This window comes from Macaca thibetana, chromosome 4 (assembly GCF_024542745.1).
Source record: "Macaca thibetana thibetana isolate TM-01 chromosome 4, ASM2454274v1, whole genome shotgun sequence".
NCBI lineage: Eukaryota > Metazoa > Chordata > Mammalia > Primates > Cercopithecidae > Macaca > Macaca thibetana.
Window position 1 is genome coordinate 65,835,333 of NC_065581.1, and position 19,179 is coordinate 65,854,511.

Below are 19,179 nucleotides of genomic sequence, written 5' to 3' on the forward strand. Positions count from 1 at the left end.
TTGATTGTAACTATTTTCAGCAGGTTTTCATTCTTCCTCAAATAGTTATTTCAAACTGTGATGTATGAGGCATTGGGCTAGGTGTGAAGATCCAACAGTCAGTCAAGGAAACATGATTAGACACATAGGGTAGTAGAATTTTCAGACAAAAAAACAGCTTCTACCTTTTAAGTACCTGTTGTTAAAATGTGCTTAATTTAGTTGACCATGATTAGGTCAGGAAAAGTTGAAATTCACTACACAAAGTGAATTGCAAATCTTCCTGACTTATAAGAATTTGTACTTGTAAACATAATATTAATATGTGCTATAATCTAGCCCCAAATTTTTACTCCAAAGGTATCTAGTATAATGCCTGAAAAAGTGTGCATTCTAGTTAGACTAAACTCTCAATCCAATTAAAATGGATTGTCTCACAGCGCCCCTTACCATTGGATGACTTAGCACAATGTGGTTACCTCAGCCTAGAATCCCTCTTCCTCTTCCTCCAACCTTTCAAATCATAAAAACCAGCTCAAATTTTACATAATCCATGAGTAATTCTCCAAGTGAAAGAAATGTATTAGAGTTTAAAAACCCTTTGGTTAAAGTATTTTTAGCAGGTTTTCATTCTTCATCAAATAGTTTTTGCAAACTCTAATGTATGAAGCATTGGGCTATGTGTGAAGATACAAGTCAATGAAACATAATTAGACATAAAGGCTAGTAGAGTTCTCAGACAAGCAAGCAAATCACTATGATATGTATGTATTTGTAGTTATAATATAGGGTACTAGGCAACTAAAAGACATCCCGGGTTCAGGATGTCAGGAAAGACAACCTTGAAGACATGAAGCCAAGGGTGCCTAGGACTTAGCAAATCATTGGTTGAAGTAATTAATGAGCTCCAAGTTAGAATTCTGATTATTTCAATTTGCTGCTCAAAATCTTGTAATGACTCCTTATGTTATACAAAATAGAATCTATGCTGCTAAGCACTTACAGTTGCACAGGAGGTAGTCAAATGAATAGGGGCACAGGAATGGGAAGGAAAAATATTTTTGGCATTAAAAAAAGCCTGAAGGAGAAAGAGCATGGCACACAGGGTAGTTGGCATACTTTCTCACCTTCCTAACCCACTACATAATAAAACAGGCTTTATTTGACTTTATGTAAAAATACTGGAGCATCTTTTAAAAAAAATCTTCACCATCAGATGGTAAGTTTTTTATTTTAAAGAAGCTGTTATATTCTTCAGAATGTCATATACACACAGCCTAGGACACTGATCAATTAACTGTCTTGAATGCGATTAAATATTATACAATATTATTGTTGAAAGGAGAAAGGATCAGTATATAGGAAAATTAGGTGTTTTCTCTTTATATAGTTTATATGCTGTCAAGTGCTATCAATTATTAATTAATATTGAATTTAGCTTCTGTGCTTTCCAGAAATTATTTTAACTTACCCTCCACTCTGACATGTCCAGTTTTTTTACATAGCCAACAACAATGGTTTCCATCTATCAGAACTCTCCACTTACAATGTCAGAAGTTGATGTAATGTTTAATGCCTCTGGCACCAAAAGTCTTTCATCTTTCCTGACTATATCGAGCTAGAACTTTATCCCTTCTTTCTATAGGGTCAGAGAAAAATGTAATTCCATCTGTATTCAATTTTACCGTGGTTTAAAATGTGAGCTATAGCCTAGGAAAACATGTGATGGTCACTTAGCAAATATCACCGCTGTCACACTTCTTTTCCCTAGAATGACATTGATTACTCTTCGATACTGCCTCTCATAAGCTTCTGTTTCTTATTGGTGTTACCTTTCTTCTTTTACTTTTTTTGAATGGAGAGTACAAATAACTTTTTGTTTTTTTTCTGAACCAGTTGTGAGTAGTTTAAAGATTTGATATTCCATCCCCAAATTCCTAAGTGTGTAAATCCTGAAAACAAGGACATTTTCTAACATAACCACAATATGACCATCAAAATCAGGAAGTTAATACTGGAAAACAAATACTGTCTGTTATAAATTGAATTGTATTTCTCTCAAAATTCACACATTGATGTTCCAACCCCCAGTACCTCAGAATATGATTCCATCTGGAGATAAGGCTTTTAAAGAGGATATTAAGATGAGGTCTGTCTAATCCAATCTGATGGGTGTCCTTATGAGAAGAGAAAGTTCAAACATGAAAAGAGACACAGATGCACAGAGAAATGATTAAGTAAACAAGCAACAAGAAGGAAGAAATCTGCAAGCCAAAAAGAAAAGCCTCAGGAGATATCAACATTGCCAGCACCTTAATATTGGAAATCCAGCTTCTAGTGCTATGAAAAAAAGTAGTTTTTTAATTGTTTAAGCTACCCAGTCTGTTATTTTGTTATGGAAGTCCTAGCAAGCTAATATGCCAATGAATATACAAACCCCATTCAAGTATTTTAAGTTGTCCAATAATAAAATGTAGAGTGAAATATCCAAACAATTGTCAGTTGTATTTAGTCATGTTTCTTTATTCTCAATAAATCTGGAACAGTTGCTCGTTCTTCCATTGACTTTCATGATTGTAACACTTGAAGAATAGACTTGCAGAGCTATTTTATATAAATAAATTCAATTTCTCTTATAATTCCTCACGCTTAGATTCAGGTAATACATACTAATTTAGTGACTGAATCCTGTGTTGGACTTTGGCCCAGTGCTTGTGATATAAAGTTGATCATTTGATCAGGGTTTTGTTTACTGTGATTATCTAATTTAAAGTTTGTCCTTTTCCTTTTAAAATTATTTAAGTTTGTTGTTGGTGTGTTAATTTTCATGGGGAAATAGTTTGAGACTAGGTAAGTATCCTAGTTGCTATACTTTGGATGTTTGTACCCTCCAATCTTTATGTTGAAATTTAATTCCCACTGCAGAGCTGTTGAAAGATGAGGCTTAATGGGAGGTGTATGGGTCACAGAAGTAGATGCCTTATGAATTGACTAATGTCCTCTCTCAGGGGTAAAAGAGTTCTTGCAAGAGACCTGGTTGTTAAAAGATGCCTAGCATCTCGCTCCTCTCTTGCTTGATTACTCTCTTGCTATGTGGTATGTGCACACGCCAGGTCTCATTTACCTTCTGCCACAAATGGAAATGGCCTGAGGCCCTGACCAGGTGCCCAATCTTGAACTTTTCTAGCCATCAGAATTGTGGGCCAAACAAACCTTCTTTCTTTATAAATTTCCCAGGCTTAGGTATCCTTTATAGCAACACAAAACACTCTAAGACACTGATTCTTATCAAAATTTTAAGCACCATTTTTAGCATCCATGATTATTCTTGTCTGTATCAAGTTCTATGATGTTTACCAGATGGTGCATTTTTAATTCCTTCATTCCTTCTACATACATAATTTTCTTCCATAAAGGAAGATTTATCTTCTCTCTATTTATTCATTCATTCATTTATGTAATTTATATATTTATTTATGTTAATGTTTAAATCATACCAGATTTTTAAAATGGGAGTCCCTTCAAGCTGGTATCTGTGTTCTTTTGACATGTCTTCAACATTCTTTGATGTTTTCCTTTACAATATGACATTCCAGGCTCACCTTTTACTGTTCTACTCCTAAAGTTAGTGATTTCCTCAAGAAACCTTGGTTCTTGTTAATGACAATTATATTAATATTTAGAAGCCAAGATCCAGGTGCTAAATGAGCTCGTTTTATTGGGGTGTCACTTCTCCAGATCCTTTCAGTTTAGGGGACAGAAAATATGCGTGTGTTTGTGTGTGCATGTGTATGTGCGTGTATATAAAACCACGAGTTCACACTGATAACACTAATTCCAATCAATATCATAGGTTTTTTTTTCTTTTTGTATTTATAGCTTTCCTTTCTAACAGTGAGAAATAGATCTGCTCAATATTTATCAATGTAAATAGACTCAGCTCTTATGTATGTAAAAATCTGTCGATGACAATATCTAGTGTGAACACCCTCTGCCTCTGCCCCTTTCCTAGACTCTACCATTCCATGCTTGGCCACTACCACAACCCCCTGTTTGAATATCCTCTTCCTCTACTCAGGGTAGCAACTCTATTTCACTAACACAAGACTAACTTGCTGTTACCCTCAGGTGAATTATTTAGAAAGGAAGAAAGCAAAGAAACACACAAACTCTTTTTTAAATTAAACATTTTTTCTAACTATGAAATTAAAGATGTTCCAGATATCCCCCAAAATATGAGTTAAACTGATTCCAAAATTACAATAATCTTTCTTCTATAACTGTTTAATCAGGCAATCTTATCAAATTCTTCTAATGAGATTACAAACAGGTGTGCATTTGGACAAGCTCTTCCCCCTCTTTAGCTTTTTCATTCTGTTTTCTAACTATTGAAAGCAGTCGTGTTCACCTGATTGAACAAAGACCACCTGGGAGCATACAACTTAAATCTATAAAATTTTTATGTCACATATATCTTAACAAATAGAAAAAAAAAATACTGATGCATAAGTCCTACTCCACAACAGTAAAATCATGATCTCTGATGTAAGGCCCAATCACGGGCATTTTCTAAAACAGTCTCTATTTTTTTTGCTTGTTTGTTTGTTTTTTGAGACAGGGTCTTACTCTGTTGCCCAGACTAGATGGAGAGCAGTGACACGATCTCCATTTGTTTCTATCTTCAGTTAACAATCACTGTAAAATGCTCTCCCACTCTTTAAAACTTACCATAAAAATAACATACAGCCTAAACTTACTGTAATAGGCAAATACTAAACTTGCCCTTATACTCTCTACCCTGTGAGGTTCTGGCCTTATATAATCTAATTTCCTGTAATGTGGGTAGCATTTGCTTTTAGCCAATAAAAAATGTCAACTGTGAAGTAATTTTACAGATGTAATACAGGTTCCAAATCAGTTAATTTTGATTCAATCAAAATAAGATTATCTTGGGTGAGCATGTGTCTTAGTCTATTTACTGATGCTAAAACATTGCTAACCAGTAGGTAATTTATATAAAATAAAAGTTTATTTCTTACAGTTCTGGAGGCTAGAAAGTCCAAGAACATGGTGCTGGCATCTATTAAGGATCTTCTTACTGCATCATCAGATAAGAGAAGGTTGAACAGCAAGCGAGACCAAGGCACCAGAGGCCAGACTCTATAACAACCTACTGTCAAGATAACCTCTCCCTGGATGGCAATGTTAATTCATCCATTCATGAGGGTTCTGCCTCCATGACCCAATTACCTCTTGTTAGGCCCCACCTCCAAAAACTGCTGCATTTGGGATTTAGTTTCCAACACATAAACTTTTAGGGGGGTACATTCAAACCAATAGAAACATGACTTAATTAGTTAAAATCCCTTAAAAGTGGGACTGGGCACTCCTTAATGAGAAAGACTCTCTCTTCATCACTAGCTTAAAAAAAGTAAGCTCCTCTGTTGTGAGAAGCCCTATGGAGAGGGGAATGTGGCAAGGAGCACAAACAGCTACTGGAAGCTAAGGGTGTCCCCTTGTTGACAACCAACAAGAAATCTGAGATGTCCGTCCTACAACTACAGAGAAATGAATTCTGCCAACAACCTGAGATCTTGAAGATGATCTTTCTCTAGCAAATCCTTTAGATGATGATGCAGCCTGACCAATACCTAAACTGAGGCCTCTGACACCCTAAGCAGAGGACCCCATTAGGTTCCATCCAGATTCCTGACCCACAAAAACTGTGAAGTAGTAAATGTGTGTTGTTGAAAGTTGCTAAATAAATGAGATGATGTATTATGCAGCAATAGAAAATTATACAATTGCCAACATCATTTTGACTGCTGGGCAATATTCCCATCCTTTAAAGGGAATTTGTCTTATTTGGTTATACCCATGGAAAAAGTAGAGAATTGGACATAGGGTAGATGATCAGGAAATCTTTTTTATTGATTGGAAATATCGGATAAAAATAATCTATGGTATAATGAATATGTCTGGTCTGTTATATTTCAGCTTTCCAAAGAATATTCACACTTCCAAGGAGCACTTTTGATGTCACTGTCTTCTTCCTTTGTGCTGAAAGTCAATAGTTTGGCATATTTTTTCCAATGGGTCTCTTATAAAATGCATATTTCAGTCCCTCCCACAGAAATAATATGTTAAAACCTAACCCCTAATAGAAGGGTATTAGAAGGTAGGGACTTTAGAAGGTAATGAGGCCATGAGAGTGAAGCCTGCATTATGGGATTAGTGTTTTTATATGAAGAGAGAACAGAGGAGAGATTCTCTCAATCAGATAGATTAATAGATAGATAGATAGATAGATAGATAGATAGATAGATAGATAGATAGATATTAATAGATAGATAGAGGAGTCCCGCGGGTTCCGGCACCCGGACCCACACTCGGTCGGGGTGCTCTGCTGAGTAACACTGCGGTGGCATTCGAGGAGCTGTGGTCCAGCCTGCGCGGCGGGAAGCGGCGGCGGCGGCCCCAGAGTCCTAAGAGAAGCTGAAACCTATCAACACTCTTCAAAATGCAGTGCAATGTACCACGGACTGTATCTCGACTGGCACGCAGGACATGCTTGGAACCACATAATGCTGGTCTTTTTGGACGCTGTCAAAATGTAAAGGGACCTTTACTTTTGTACAATGCTGATTCCAGAGTGGTTTTGGTACAAGGCCTTCAAAAACAATGGTTGAATTTATCTGCTGCCCAGTGCGTTGCAAAGGAAAGGAGGCCGTTGGATGCTCATTCACCCCAACCAGGAGTCCTTCGCCATAAGCAAGGGAAGCAACATGTTTCATTCAAGAGGGTTTTTTCATCCAGTGCCACAGCTCAGGGAACTCCAGAAAAAAAGGAAGAGCCTGATCCTTTGCAAGACAAATCTATTAGTCTTTATCAACGATTCAAGAAGATATTTAGACAGTATGGAAAAGTTATGATTCCAGTGCATCTAATAACTTCTGGTGTTTGGTTTGGAACATTTTATTATGCGGCCTTGAAAGGAGTGAATGTCGTTCCTTTTCAAGAACTCATTGGGTTACCTGACAGTGTGGTAAGCATCCTGAAAAACTCCCAGAGTGGAAATGCACTCACAGCATATGCCTTGTTTAAGATTGCAAAACCTGCTCGGTACACCGTGACTTTGGAAGGAACATCCTTCACTGTGAAGTATCTGCGCAGTCATGGCTACATGTCCACGCGACCACCCATCAAGGAATATCTACAGGACAGGATGGAGGAGACAAAGGAGCTTATCACAGAGAAGATGGAAGAAACAAAAGACAGACTCACTGAAAAGTTACAAGAAACCAAAGAAAAGGTTTCCTTTAAGAAAAAAGTGGAATAAGGTGCCTTATAGCATTATAGAAGTATAGCAATATAGAAAATTCCTGCACTTTAACCCTTTGGAAACTATGGGCAAAGATACGTGTGTCTGATTTTTTTTTTTTTTTTTGGTTAGTTGTCTAAATATACAAGTTCTCTGAGGGTTAAAGAAGTAAAATACCTTTTTAAAGTTAAATATCACTAGAAAAATCAGTGTTATTACAAGGAAAGAAATGAACCCAGTGTAAGAATTTCCCATCAGTAGCAGTATTAAGCAGTGGTGAACGTCTTAGAAGTCATACTTCTTTTTCAAGGTCTTCAGAACCACACTTGATTTCTGTTTTGTTGCAGCTGTAATTGACGCACACTATAGGCAGTTGACTCCTTGAATAACCAGTGTGACCCATAAAATAGGCTAATACTGGATCTTAATTTTTATGTTATTCATTAAGGTTTTAACTATATTCAGTATGTAATTTGGAGACAAACTAGCATCATCAAAACTGCCTGTGAATAAGAAGGTATTTAGTCTTTCTATAAAAACAGAATAGAGCAGTTACCTACCAGTTAAAATATCTTATATGAAGAAAATAGAATAAAGATTCAGTCATATATATGTAAATACGATGTATTGATTGTATGTAAATGAAAAATGGACCCTTTAAAAAAATTTTTTAAAAAATAGATAGATAGTTATAGATATCTATATGTATAGATACATATAGATATCTCTCACGCGCCCTTAACCCCCTCTCTCTGCCGTGTGATGGTACAGCACAAAGTTGTCAATCTGTAAACTAGGAAGAGGATCCTCACCAGAAATCAGGCAGACCAGCCTCTTGATCTTGGACCTTACAACATCCAGAATTGCTAGCAGTAAATTTCTATTGTTTAAGCAAGACAGTCTATGGCATCTTGTTATAACAAGCTGACTAAAATAGGGTCATGTTCTGCCTTGGGACATTGGTGAATAGCTTTTATAAAAATAAATCAGTGAGTGTAAAATATAGCACTGAGAGCATTTTAAATTTTCTAGTATTCTTATCTTCTTTAATGAAAACAACATCAATTGAATTGAGCCCAACTTCATTCCACTCATTCATACTTACTCAGGCCGTCAATACATACATATTCTTCAATCAGACAAACTATGAAAGTTCTTTTTTTTCTTTCCTCTAGTGTAATATCTCTCTTACAATGTTTATGAAAACACTTTTATACAAATATTCCTAGGATAAAAAAAAAAAAAAAGACTTTCTCTTAAGTAAAATTTGGCCTGGAGGGAAAAATAAAATACAGTAGGTTAGAGCTGGAGATAATAAAACTTCTGAGCAAACTTTGAAGCTCCCTGAAAGTACTAGAGCAGCTTTTGATAAGTGCTATCACTGTGTGCAATTGTCTGATTTGGTCTTAAATTTTGTCATTCTTTTTATTCCGCATAACTTCACACTTCAACCAAATTTGTTTCCATTTGTTTTATGTCCTCTGAGTCTAGTTTTCTAGTTCAAAATGGGCTACATCTTCACTATAATTTCTAACTACTATCCTGTTTAAAAATAAGTTCATGTTCTACCTTCTCTATAATAAAGGCTAATGCTCCTTTGAATTATCAATATATAATACAGCAAACTATCTTTCTGGTAAAGGGAGGGAGGAAAGGAGGAGATTGTGGACAATGAGTTACTCAAGGGAGCTTACTATAAGATTTTTATTTTTTAATATTTTCTTTTTAAAAATAATTTCAACTTTTATATTAGATTCAGGCAGTACATGTGCAGCTTTGTTACGTGGGTATATTGTGTGAAGGGTGAGAATGTATTTAGTTCAGATACTGTAAATTTTTTTTCATTATTGAATACTTTATCTTTTTACAGCAGTTTTGGGTTCATGGCAAAATTAAGAGGAAGGTAGAGAGGTTTCACATATACACCTTACCCCTATACATGTGAATCCTCCTCAATCATCAACATTCTCCACCACAGTGGTACATTGATTATAACTGATGATCTTGCATTGACACATCATAATCACCCAAAGTGTTTAATTTACATTAGGGTTTGCTCTTGGTGTTATACATTCTATATGTTTAGAAACATGTGTAATGACATGTATTTATATAGTACCATACTGAGTATTTTCACTCCCTAAAAATCTTCTATGCTTCACCTATTCATCCCCTCTCTCTCTTAATGCTTGGAAACCACTAATCATTTGTAGTATGCTATAAATTATATTTTATGGCTATAAGATTAAAGATGGCCATAAGGCCCACTCAAACATCTCTCAGAACCCATGCTATGTGACACTTAGCAATACGATATAACATGGCCTGGAGACTTTTAATCCTGGCCCAGGGATTACTAGGTATTTATAATGACAGCACTTAAAAACACTGCTGTCCTGGAGACAAGGCCACCTCAGCACAGATGCAACTTTTGTGAACCTTAAAACAAAGCTTACTCTTATAAGAATACCTTAAACTCCCTTTATGAAGCAAACACCTGTTAATAGACTGGACTGAATGTAAGCATAAGAAAGGGGGAAGAATTCCCTAAACTCTGAGAATGGTCTCCAGATGGAGACCCTCCCAGTCAAGCACTCTTCCAATCCCTGACTGGATATGTCCCAGCCTATGAGCCAGCTCTCACTGTCCATCTTGTAAGAGTACTCCCAGAATAAACATCAGATTCATCTTCAGTGTGAATTGGACTGAAGGAACATATCACCCCTGGGAGAGTTGGTTAACAGGGGCCACCCAAGACCCTAAACATGACATCTTTTTGCTATCACCATGGTTTTGCCTCTTTAAGAATGTAATGTTGTTGAAGTCATACAGCATGTAGCTTTTTTTAGTTTATATTCTTTCACTTGGTAATACTTATTTAATGTTTCTCCATGTTTCATGGCTTAAAAGCTCATTTCCTTTTAGAACTGAATAACATTCCCTTGTCTAGATATGCTACAGTTGATTAACCAAATCACCTATTGAAGGACATCTTGGGATTCTAGGCTGAGGTAACCACATTAGAAAATATAAATAAAGTTGCTATAAATATCCATGTACAGGATTTTGTGTGGACATAATTTGTATTGCTAGGTTTTATGGTACAGTATGTTTAGTATTATAATAGACCATGAAATTCTCTTCAAAATCTGCTCTACAATTTTTCATTCCTACAAGCAATTAATGAGAGTTCTTGCTATTCCACATTCTTGTCAGCACTTGGTGTTGTCAGTGTTTTAGATTTTGGCCATTCTAGTAGGTGCATAGTGGTATCTTATGGTTGTTTTGATCTGCATTTCCATGATGACATATGTATTAGTCAGGGTTCTCTAGAGAGACAGAACTAATGGAATAGATTATATATGTATGTATGTATGTGTGTGTGTGTGTGTATATATATATATATATAAAGGGGAGTTTATTATTAACTCACATGATCACAAGATCCCAAAATAGGCCATCTGCAGGCTGAGGAGCAAGGAGAGCCAGGAGCCAGTCCTAGTTCCAAAACTGAAGAACTTGGAGTCTGATGTTCAAGGGCGGAAGCATCCAGCACAAGAGAAAGATGTAGGCTGGGAGGCTAGAACAGTTTCTCTTTTCACATTTTTCTGCCTGCTTATATTCTAGCCATGCGGGCAGCTAATTAGATTGTGTCCACCCAGGTTAAGGGTGGGTCTGTCTTTTCCCATCCACTGAATCAAATGTTAATCTCCTTTGGCAATACCCTCACAGACACACCTAGGGTCAAATCCTTCAATCCAATCAAGTTGACACTCAGTATTAACTATCACAAGTCCACCCCTTGTCAACTTGAACCCATACACATCTCCTGAGATCATACATCATCTTCAAATAAAGAAAATAATAAGGTCATAATTACACCGAACATAATACAACTATGCTTTGTATAACCAGAAACGCACCAATCCCCAACCCAAATACTATTACATAAAGTTAACAATACTTAAATGCTGATGTGAAATCAATAAATCTTATGTAATATGGTAAAGGAGAAAGGAAATAAAATGAAGATATTTTCTTAGTACAAGCATATACACACACAAACAAGTTTTTAACAAAAGAAAGAGGAAATACTCATGACAATTACAGTCCTTGTTTCTGCAGCTGGTCATGTGGTCGTAGCTGGTATAGATGATTACCCTCTTCTACTACCCATTCTATATTCCCTTTGCCTTCAGCAAGCATCTCAGCAGGTCATGGTTCTTTTCCTGGTTGAGTGATCCAAACCTTCATTCCTGAAGGGTCTGGGTTATTTGTGGTCCTGCCTGAATTAGGCCATTGTAATTTCCCATTGACCTTAATCACAGGCCATGGTAATACTAAGAGACACCCTAATGGATCTCCTGTATTCCACACATACTCTTTCTTACCACCATTTTGTAGTAGTAGACTGATTTCATCTTGATAGTCTGGGTAAATCACCCTAGCCAACACTGTAACTCCTTTCTTGGCCTGTTGACTTAAAGGTGGGAGGAGCCCAAAGTGTCCAGGTGACAATCTTAACTCCCAGTTTAATGGAGTCATTGTTGTGTCTGCTTAGTTCCTCCCTCTGGAACTAGGACCTCTAGGCCAGCAGAATGTAATGTCATGAGAACAGGAAGCAAAAATTTTGCTAGTGAAGTTGATGGTGGCACCATTCACAATCATTATGGGAGATGCAATACTGTTTTTAATTTACCATTTTTCTAGGTATAGGCAGCTCTAATGGCTTCCATTTGGGCTTACCCACCATAGTAGCCCTCACCATACCAGTCAGAGAGCCAATGTGGGGGTTCTGCCAGCTGCTAAGTATGTCTATGCCAATTATGCATTCCGGCACTGGGGAAATGGCGACAGGATGAGTCCAGGGACTCATTGTAAGTGAGACCTAAGCTAAAACTCCATTAAATACTTGACCTCCATAAGCTCTACTTTAACTGGAGGACCACAGTGATGTTTTGGGTTGCCTGGTATCAACGTCAAGTCAGAGTCAGTGTCCAGTAGTCCCCAAAATGTCTAATCATTTCCCTTTCCCCAAAGCACAGTTACTGTGGTAAAAGGCCAGAAGTCTCCTTGGGGAAGGATGGCAGAAAGATTTACAGCATACTTGTTGCTAATGTAGTGGGGTCCTTCCTCAAGAGGACCCAGCCTTCCCTTCATTCAAGGGGTTCTGGGTCTGTAAACTGGCTCAAGTCTGAGAATTGATTGAGGGGCCATGATTCTTTGTTTCTGTAATTCAAATTATTCTTTTGTTCATTTGAACTAGAAGATTTCTGCTTATATAAATCAAGTGGGAATGCAGTAGGCATCTTATCAATTTCACTTCTAGGAACACCATGTTTAATTAGTTAATGTCAGAGCTCTACACAAATCAGACTATTCTGATTGCCACTTTCTGTCTGCCATCCATTACAGTAGCTACATGCACCTTGCCTTTGACTGTTGAGTGCTGCCACTTGGCCCCTGCTACCTCGGGATCCAATTATTCTCACTGTACTTAAATTTAGTAGTTGAGTGACTGTGGTTCCCACTGTTAGCTCTGACATACAGAGAAGAGTAATTGCAGGTTTCTTCAGAGATGCAGGTGCTGCCCTCACAAATCTATTTTGCAAGGCATTGGTCAAGGGTATATCTTCTGGACCCTCCCAGCTTAAATGAGTAGGTCTAAATGACTCTCATCAACTCCACCATCCCAATCTCCCTAAGCCTTTGAATACCTTTCTCAAATTAAACTAAGGTAGATCAGGTGTTTCCAGCTTGCTCACAGTGGGCCATTTTTACTCCGTATTTCAGCTAACCAAGCAAACCAGCCTTACATATCTGGGTTTGTTTTTGTTTTTCCAGTTCCTCCAGGTGTGATGTTAGATTGTTAATTTGAGATCTATCTTTTTTTAATGTAGAAATTTCATGCTATAAAGTTTCCTCTTTACACTACTTTTGCTGAATTCCAAAGATTTAGAAATTTTTTATCTCTGTTTTTATTTATTTCAAAGAACTTTTTTATTTCAGCCTCAATTTCCCTTTTTACCTAAAAGTCATTTAGGAGAAAGTTGTTTAATTTCCATGTAAACGTAATTGTGTAGTTCTGAGAGATCTTCTGGTATCTATTTCTACTTTTATTCCACTGTGATCCAATAGTATGGTTGGTATAATTTTGATTTTTTTGAATTTATTGAGATATGCTTTAAGCCTGAGCATGTGATCAATCTTGGAGTATGTCCCAGGTGCAGATGAGAAGAGCATATATTCTGTGATTGATGAGTGGAGCATTCTGTAGATGTCTATGGGGTCCAACTGGTCATGTGTTTAACTTAAGTCCAAAATTTATTTTTTAGTTTTCTCACTCAGTGATCTCTCTAAGCTGTCAATGGATATTGAAGTCCCTTACTATGATTGTGTGACTGCCTAAGTCTTTTTATAGGTCTAGAAGTACTTGTTTTGTGAATCTAGGTGCTCCGTTGCTTGGTGCATATATATTGAAGATATTTATGTCTTCTTGTTGAATTGAACTGTTTATCATTATTTAATGTCTTTCTACGTCCTTTTTTTACTTTTGTTTGTTTAAATTCTGTTTTATCTGATATAAGCATAGTGATCCCTGGTGTTTTTTTATTTTCCATTTACATGATAGGTCTTTCTTCAACTCTTTACTTTGAGACTATGGCTGTTATTATGTGTGAGATTGGTCTCTTGAAGACAGCAGATGCAAATGAATGGGGCTCTTTTTCAATCTATCTTGCCACTCTATGTCTTCTAAGTAGAGTGTGTTTTTGTAGTAGTAGGTATCATTCTTGCAATTCCATGTTTAGAACTCCCTTAAGAATCTTTTGTAAGGCTGGTTTAGTAGTAAGGAATTTCTTTTTTTTTTTTTTTTTTTTTAAATTTATTTATTATTATTATACTTTAAGTTGTAGGGTACATGTGCATAACGTGCAGGTTTGTTACATATGTATACTTGTGCCATGTTGCTGTGCTGCACCCATCAACTCGTCATTTACATCAGGTATAACTCCCAATGCAATCCCTCCCCCCTCCCCCCTCCCCATGATAGGCCCCGGTGTGTGATGTTCCCCTTCCTGAGTCCGAGTGATCTCATTGTTCAGTTCCCACCTATGAGTGAGAACATGCGGTGTTTGGTTTTCTGTTCTTGTGATAGTTTGCTAAGAATGATGGATTCCAGCTGCATCCAAGTCCCTACAAAGGACTCAAACTCATCCTTTTTTATGGCTGCATAGTATTCCATGGTGTATATGTGCCACATTTTCTTAATCCAATCTGTCACTGATGGACATTTGGGTTGATTCCAAGTCTTTGCTATTGTGAATAGTGCTGCAATAAACATACGTGTGCATGTGTGTCTTTATAGCAGCATAATTTATCATCCTTTGGGTATATACCCAGTAATGGGATGGCTGGGTCATATGGTACATCTAGTTCTAGATCCTTGAGGAATCGCCATACTGTTTTCCATAATGGTTGAACTAGTTTACAATCCCACCAACAGTGTAAAAGTGTTCCTATTTCTCCACATCCTCTCCAGCACCTGTTGTTTCCTGACTTTTTAATGATTGCCATTCTAACTGGTGTGAGATGGTATCTCATTGTGGTTTTGATCTGCATTTCTCTGATGGCCAGTGATGATGAGCATTTTTTCCTGTGTCTGTTGGCTGTATGAATGTCTTCTTTTGAGAAATGTCTGTTCATGTCCTTTGCCCACTTTTTGATGGGGTTGTTTGTTTTTTTCTTGTAAATTTGTTTGAGTTCTTTGTAGGTTCTGGATATGAGCCCTTTGTCAGATGAGTAGATTGCAAAAATTTTCTCCCATTCTGTAGGTTGCCTGTTCACTCTGATGGTAGTGTCTTTTGCTGTGCAGAAGCTCTTTAGTTTAATGAGATCCCATTTGTCAATTTTGGCTTTTGCTGCCGTTGCTTTTGGTGTTTTAGACATGAAATCTTTGCCCATGCCTATGTCCTGAATGGTACTACCTAGGTTTTCCTCTAGGATTTTTATGGTATTAGGTCTAACATTTAAGTCTCTAATCCATCTTGAATTAATTTTCGTATAAGGAGTAAGGAAAGGATCCAGTTTCAGCTTTCTACTTATGGCTAGCCAATTTTCCCAGCACCATTTATTAAATAGGGAATCCTTTCCCCATTTCTTGTTTCTCTCAGGTTTGTCAAAGATCAAATGGCTATAGATGTGTGGTATTATTTCTGAGGACTCTGTTCTGTTCCATTGGTCTATATCTCTGTTTTGGTACCAGTACCATGCTGTTTTGGTTACTGTAGCCTTGTAGTATAGTTTGAAGTCAGGTAGCGTGATGCCTCCAGCTTTGTTCTTTTGACTTAGGATTGTCTTGGAGATGCGGGCTCTTTTTTGGTTCCATATGAACTTTAAAGCAGTTTTTTCCAATTCTGTGAAGAAACTCATTGGTAGCTTGATGGGGATGGCATTGAATCTATAAATTACCTTGGGCAGTATGGCCATTTTCACAATATTGATTCTTCCTATCCATGAGCATGGTATGTTCTTCCATTTGTTTGTGTCCTCTTTGATTTCACTGAGCAGTGGTTTGTAGTTCTCCTTGAAGAGGTCCTTTACATCCCTTGTAAGTTGGATTCCTAGGTATTTGATTCTCTTTGAAGCAATTGTGAATGGAAGTTCATTCCTGATTTGGCTCTCTGTTTGTCTGTTACTGGTGTATAAGAATGCTTGTGATTTTTGCACATTAATTTTGTATCCTGAGACTTTGCTGAAGTTGCTTATCAGCTTAAGGAGATTTTGGGCTGAGACAATGGGGTTTTCTAAATATACAATCATGTCATCTGCAAACAGGGACAATTTGACTTCTTCTTTTCCTAACTGAATACCCTTGATTTCTTTCTCTTGCCTGATTGCCCTAGCCAGAACTTCCAACACTATGTTGAATAGGAGTGGTGAGAGAGGGCATCCCTGTCTTGTGCCAGTTTTCAAAGGGAATTTTTCCAGTTTTTGCCCATTCAGTATGATATTGGCTGTGGGTTTGTCATAAATAGCTCTTATTATTTTGAGGTACGTTCCATCAATACCGAATTTATTGAGCGTTTTTAGCATGAAGGGCTGTTGAATTTTGTCAAAAGCCTTTTCTGCATCAATTGAGATAATCATGTGGTTCTTGTCTTTGGTTCTGTTTATATGCTGGATTATGTTTATTGATTTGCGAATGTTGAACCAGCCTTGCATCCCAGGGATGAAGCCCACTTGATCATGGTGGATAAGCTTTTTGATGTGTTGCTGAATCCGGTTTGCCAGTATTTTATTGAGGATTTTTGCATCGATGTTCATCAGGGATATTGGTCTAAAATTCTCTTTTTTTGTTGTGTCTCTGCCAGGCTTTGGTATCAGGATGATGTTGGCCTCATAAAATGAGTTAGGGAGGATTCCCTCTTTTTCTATTGATTGGAATAGTTTCAGAAGGAATGGTACCAACTCCTCTTTGTACCTCTGGTAGAATTCAGCTGTGAATCCATCTGGTCCTGGACTTTTTTTGGTTGGTAGGCTATTAATTGTTGCCTCAATTTCAGAGCCTGCTATTGGTCTATTCAGGGATTCAACTTCTTCCTGGTTTAGTCTTGGAAGAGTGTAAGTGTCCAGGAAATTTTCCATTTCTTCTAGATTTTCCAGTTTATTTGCATAGAGGTGTTTATAGTATTCTCTGATGGTAGTTTGTATTTCTGTGGGGTCGGTGGTGATATCCCCTTGATCATTTTTAATTGCGTCGATTTGATTCTTCTCTCTTTTCTTCTTTATTAGTCTGGCTAGTGGTCTGTCAATTTTGTTGATCTTTTCAAAAAACCAACTCCTTGATTCATTGATTTTTTGGAGGGTTTTTTGTGTTTCTATCTCCTTCAGTTCTGCTCTGATCTTAGTTATTTCTTGCCTTCTGCTAGCTTTCGAATGTGTTTGCTCTTGCTTCTCTAGTTCTTTTAATTGCGATGTTAGAGTGTCAATTTTACATCTTTCCTGCTTTCTCTTGTGGGCATTTAGTGCTATAAATTTCCCTCTACACACTGCTTTAAATGTGTCCCAGAGATTCTGGTATGTTGTATCTTTGTTCTCATTGGTTTCAAAGAACATCTTTATTTCTGCCTTCATTTCGTTATGTACCCAGTAGTCATTCAGGAGCAGGTTGTTCAGTTTCCATGTAGTTGAGCGGTTTTGATTGAGTTTCTTAGTCCTGAGTTCTAGTTTGATTGCACTGTGGTCTGAGAGACAGTTTGTTATAATTTCTGTTCTTGTACATTTGCTGAGGAGTGCTTTACTTCCAATTACGTGGTCAATTTTGGAGTAAGTATGATGTGGTGCTGAGAAGAATGTATATTCTGTTGATTTGGGGTGGAGAGTTCTATAGATGTCTATTAGGTCTGCTTGCTGCAGAGATGAGTTCAATTCCTGGATATCCTTGTTAACTTTCTGTCTCGTTGATCTGTCTAATGTTGACAGTGGAGTGTTGAAGTCTCCCATTATTATTGTATGGGAGTCTAAGTCTCTTTGTAAGTCTCTAAGGACTTGCTTTATGAATCTGGGTGCTCCTGTATTGGGTGCATATATATTTAGGATAGTTAGCTCTTCCTGTTGAATTGATCCCTTTACCATTATGTAATGGCCTTCTTTGTCTCTTTTGATCTTTGATGGTTTAAAGTCTGTTTTATCAGAGACTAGTATTGCAACCCCTGCTTTTTTGTGTTCTCCATTTGCTTGGTAAATCTTCCTCCATCCCTTTATTTTGAGCCTATGTATGTCTCTGCGTGTGAGATGGGTCTCCTGAATACAGCAGAGTGATGGGTCTTGACTCTTTATCCAGTTTGCCAGTCTGTGTCTTTTCATTGGAGCATTTAGTCCATTTACATTTAAGGTTAATATTGTTATGTGTGAACTTGATCCTGCCATTATGATATTAACTGGTTATTTTGCTCATTAGTTGATGCAGTTTCTTCCTAGCCTCAATGGTCTTTACATTTTGGCATGTTTTTGCAATGGCTGGTACCGGTTGTTCCTTTCCATGTTTAGTGCTTCCTTCAGGATCTCTTGTAAGGCAGGCCTAGTGGTGACAAAATCTCTAAGCATTTGCTTATCTGTAAAGGATTTTATTTCTCCTTCACTTATGAAACTTAGTTTGGCTGGATATGAAATTCTGGGTTTAAAATTCTTTTCTTTAAGAATGTTGAATATTGGCCCCCACTCTCTTCTGGCTTGTAGAGTTTCTGCTGAGAGATCTGCTGTTAGTCTGATGGGCTTCCCTTTGTGGGTAACCCGACCTTTCTCTCTGGCTGCCCTTAAGATTTTTTCCTTCATTTCAACTTTGGTGAATCTGGCAATTATGTGTCTTGGAGTTGCTCTTCTCGAGGAGTATCTTTGTGGCGTTCTCTGTATTTCCTGGATTTGAATGTTGGCCTGCCCTACTAGGTTGGGGAAGTTCTCCTGGATGATATCCTGAAGAGTGTTTTCCAACTTGGTTCCATTTTCCCCCTCACTTTCAGGCACCCCAATCAGACGTAGATTTGGTCTTTTTACATAATCCCATACTTCTTGCAGGCTTTGTTCATTTCTTTTTCTTCTTTTTTCTTTTGGTTTCTCTTCTCGCTTCATTTCATTCATTTGATCCTCAATCGCTGATACTCTTTCTTCCAGTTGATCGAGTCGGTTACTGAAGCTTGTGCATTTGTCACGTATTTCTCGTGTCATGGTTTTCATCTCTTTCATTTCGTTTAGGACCTTCTCTGCATTAATTACTCTAGCCATCAATTCTTCCACTTTTTTTTCAAGATTTTTAGTTTCTTTGCGCTGGGTACGTAATTCCTCCTTTAGCTCTGAGAAAGAAATTTGATGGACTGAAGCCT

General features: G+C 37.3%; 1 protein-coding gene across 1 annotated transcript; it reads left to right on the forward strand.

Moving 5' to 3' along the window:
- The first annotated feature begins 6,499 nt into the window (after positions 1–6,499).
- Positions 6,500–7,967, forward strand: LOC126952692 (protein FAM210A-like). Its single transcript, XM_050787507.1, has one exon. The coding sequence runs from the start codon at positions 6,500–6,502 to the stop codon at positions 7,316–7,318; it is 819 nt and encodes a 272-aa protein (XP_050643464.1). The 3' UTR covers positions 7,319–7,967.
- Positions 7,968–19,179: the final 11,212 nt, after the last annotated feature.

Coding starts and splice junctions, on each gene's coding strand:
- LOC126952692 (XM_050787507.1), top strand. CDS start 6,500: ATGCAGTGCAATGTACCACGGACTGTATCTCGACTGGCACGCAGGACA.